The sequence below is a fragment of the Etheostoma cragini genome, chromosome 4, assembly GCF_013103735.1.
Source record: "Etheostoma cragini isolate CJK2018 chromosome 4, CSU_Ecrag_1.0, whole genome shotgun sequence".
Taxonomy (NCBI): Eukaryota; Metazoa; Chordata; class Actinopteri; order Perciformes; family Percidae; genus Etheostoma; species Etheostoma cragini.
In genome coordinates, this window is record NC_048410.1 from 29170962 (window position 1) to 29174992 (window position 4031).

General features: G+C 39.7%; 1 protein-coding gene across 6 annotated transcripts in view; it reads right to left on the reverse strand.

The window, feature by feature from the left end:
* grip2b (glutamate receptor interacting protein 2b) overlaps positions 1–4031 on the reverse strand; it is a 285228-nt gene that overhangs the window by 52392 nt on the left and 228805 nt on the right. For 4 of the 6 annotated variants that reach the window (XM_034870537.1, XM_034870531.1, XM_034870534.1 and 1 more), the window contains exon 3: positions 541–676. In XM_034870537.1, the coding sequence (XP_034726428.1) occupies positions 541–676 (136 nt within the window). The remainder of the gene's footprint in view (positions 1–540; positions 677–4031) is intronic. The other 2 variants (XM_034870532.1, XM_034870535.1) reach the window with 1 other exon arrangement.

The following is a 4031-nucleotide window of genomic DNA, read 5'->3' on the forward strand; positions in this document are numbered from 1 at the left end:
TAAAAGAGACTTCAGATACAGCATTAGGGACCACTAAGGTCTATATAAAAGAGACTTCAGATACAGCATTAGGGACCAGTTAGGTCTATATAAAAGAGACTTCAGATACAGTATTAGGGGACCACTAAGGTCTATATAAAAGAGACTTCAGATACAGCATTAGGGGACCACTAAGGTTCATATAAAAGAGACTTCAGAAACAGCATTAGGGGGCCTCTACGCTCTATATAAAGAAGGAGGTTAGGGATGGAGGGAGGGTTGTCACAAAACACAGGGCTTTGAGGCGAGTTGAAAGGGAGTTTTCTTCCTGGAAGAAGTCAAGAGGAAAACACAAGACTTCTACCCAGGAAACAGATGTTCATGTTGCTGGAGTACTACTTAGGGGACCGATGTTTTAATTTAAAACGTCTAGCCTACCTGTTTTTGAAAAGAACTGAAAGCAACACCACCAGCAACTATTGTCATACTATCTTTTTTTCTTTTCAAACTAAATATCGTGTGAGTGAACGCGTTATTCTTCTTTACTGGTGTTGTACCCACCTAGCCGCCAGTCCACCAGGCCGTAGGTTCGATACCCGCGGTTTCCCATCCTTGTCCGTTCCTCCTGAGATGGTGAGGCCTAGTGTGCTGCCTTCTTTCTTCACCAGCTCCACCATGGTCACCCCCCGCAGAGCTTCTAACCAAAACCACACATACACATAAACACAAACACACACACAATAGGGAAAGAGAAGGATGTAACCACACAGGGACGTGCACACAGACAAAAACACATACAGCAGAGAGATGGAAAGTGGTTAGGGGCTGCCCTCTGTCCATTCTGATTCCTGGATTAAAGCCAAGCCGAGTTCCAAGTAAGATGAATCAAAAGATGCTTGATGCTGTGTCCTTGAGTGAGACACTGATCCCCTGTCTCCACAATAAAGGACAGTCAGCTGAAATGACTACAGTATAAATGTGAAGATCAGATAAGATTAGCATCAGTTAATGAGAACTAACTTTGCACTTGAAAAGTCCCTGACAGGGAAGGAAAGGCCTTGAAAGGTGAAAGCATCAGTACCAACAAAAGTCTTGAGAGAAAAACTATTTCTTTTCTTTTTTTTTTTATGACAGAAACAACATGTTTTGAAATGAGAAAACAATGTATGTTGAAATATATAGACTATGGGATATTGTTGGTAGTGTAGTTTTGTTTTTTGAATCCTGTTGTCTGAAGTAGATTTCTTAAAGCCGTTGGTCCTACAAGAAAGGACAGAATCTTGACATTAAAGCTATAGTGCATATTTTCTGTCAACCCCCCATGAGGAATTCTGGGAAAATAGTTGAACCAAGCCTTCTGTGATCATGCTCCATAACCCACCTCTTGGCTACTTGTGGCCACCGAGGACACGGATTATTAATAAAACATGATGGACGTTTCAGAAGCTTCTGTGTACAAAAGTCACTGGACTACACCAATTAGTAAAGATAGCGCTACTGAGAAATACAGAGAGTTGTGTGCAACACATCTGGCAATGGCTTGAACGTAACGGACGTCCATTACTATAAAATATGACGCACTTTTAAGAACAGAATGTGCCTTGATTTACTGATCCCTTCCTATAACCCTATTGTACATCTTTTGTGTTTCACTGTTGCAAACCATAACAAAAACGGAGGTTAAAAAATCTTCCGCTTCCGAAAAGCGGATGAAGATGTACAGTATATATGGTATGAAAATAAATCCCATTCAAAACCTAACTTACAAATACCTGCCTGTCCATTTAGATTCAATTTCAATCAGTGAACTCTTGATTGAATTCACACCGACCCCCAAAATTAAAGTAAGGTAGACAAAGGAAGTCTCAAATGTAGTTTTGTGTGGATTGAATATTCTGAATTAAACATTTCTGACATGCAAAGATATACAGTCTCCTGATACTGTATCTGAAGTCTCTTTTATATAGACCTCAGCCTTGGCCTTGACCACCTGCTTCTTTGCTGGTTTGGAAGCAGAGAACAGGGAGGTAAAATTGCTTCTTATGACCTCACATCGCGTGATTCCAGACCAGCCCATCTGAGATTTCATTTTCTCAAAGGCAGATCAGGATACCCAGGGTTCGGTTTGCACCTATCACCATTTATAGCAACTGGGGGACCATAGGCAGGCTGGAGGAACTCATATTAAAGTTAAAGAAACTCATAAAGTGACATTTCCATGCCATGGGACCTTTAAACATAACGCCTCCAGCATGAGTTTAAATACACCTTCAGGAAGACAGGAGCTTCATAGAGTTGGGGACAACACCGCGTGATAACAGATCATGGTTAAACTGTAAATCTGTCTACGTTAACTGTCTCCTCAGTTGACTTTTTTCACGTTTGTGACATGAGTTGTGCTCAGTTCTGACTTCCAAAGTAAATGGAAAACAGCATTACATTCACACGCACAAAATCTGCAGTAGTGATGCACACATAGAAACACTGAAATCACAGATGAAGGATGCATGTGATCGTTGGGTACCTACAACGTGTGTAACCGGTTACAAGGTAAGCATAGTTGTTATAAATGATCCAATAGCATCTTCACCCACACATGGATGAGTGAAGAATGACCTTATTTTTGTATTCTCTAAATCATGTCAGAGTTTAAATCAACCTTCAGGATTTGGGATGGCACTACACCAAACTACATTGTGGTTAAAATTCACTGCTTAAAAATACATCTCCTCAATCAAGAAGTCATTAAATGCTTCTGTGTAAGTCATCAAAGTCTCCCAAACCTTCTTCACAAGCTGCTGCTGAGTTCTTCCCTAACACTATTAATAAATCAAGATTTCAAGACTCCCGATTGAAAACAAGACTATTGACACACACTGAAACAACCTGTGTAAAACAACTCTCCTCCAAACCAACTGGAAGGGATTGTCTGTGGACTGTGGAAACCAGGATCAAGGAACAGTGGACCACTTCGACTTATTCCAAAAGGAGGACAGTAAACTATGCAGTGTTATATTCTCTTAACATTGAAACTACTTTATAAACAGAAGGCATTGACATATCATGAAAAAAACACATGTAGTCTCTTTTCTAACAACAGTTAATTGCAGCTGCTCAGCTATTCTCTGACTGAGTCAAGGCTTCACGAGGTAAACAGCTTAATGGGCTGACTTGGGACTGATTCTGCAGGGATGCAGAGTTCACTTCACCTTGACTCTTCTGCTGCTTTGAAGTGGAAAAAGTTCCAGATGAAAGACTAGTTTCTCCTCGAATGTGTGCACGGTTACATGTGAAACATAACAACGGAGACACTGAACACCCCATCGCTAGCAATAACACACAATGGAAATGCCTCTTTTGCTACTGCTACTGTGTGGTGTCCAAACAACAATGCTGGATGATGTGTTGATATGAAAGCTGCTGGCCACTGTTCTTGATTTAGTTTATTATATCAAAGATTCAGCGTCAATTTACAAGCTCTGTAGAAGCTCGGAGAGTGACCTAACCCAAACGTACACTCTGTCTCTTCAACCATCCTTTATGTAGGATATGTTAGCTCAGATAACATATAGATTTGTAATGTGGCAAAGTAGAGTCTAAAGACTCTTGACCCTAAAGTTACCAGCTCACCGCTTTTCCACGTAGACATGCCTTTCAACGTTCACTCCACTAAAATGTAAATGTTAACATTGGTAAATTAACAGTGCTTCATTTGAACCCTTATGACAGAACCTGATTCAAATGTATAAGTTGTCAGATACTACAGTGCAATATTTAATATTTAGTATTTAATCCCTTTGACAACACTAAAAATTGTGTGCAAACTCATACCTGGGCAATTTTTATTACTTTTGATACACAAATGTCTCATAACAATTTCAAAACAGTGTCATATTTTCATAATGTGTTTACAAACCATTGTTTCTTACTATTTTATATACAGTATGTATATAGTTGTTTTAAGGAACTCTCCACCTCATCCCCCCCCCCCTTTTTACTTCTCTCCTGCACTACTTATATTTTACATTTTAAATTTCTTGTTGACAGTGTAA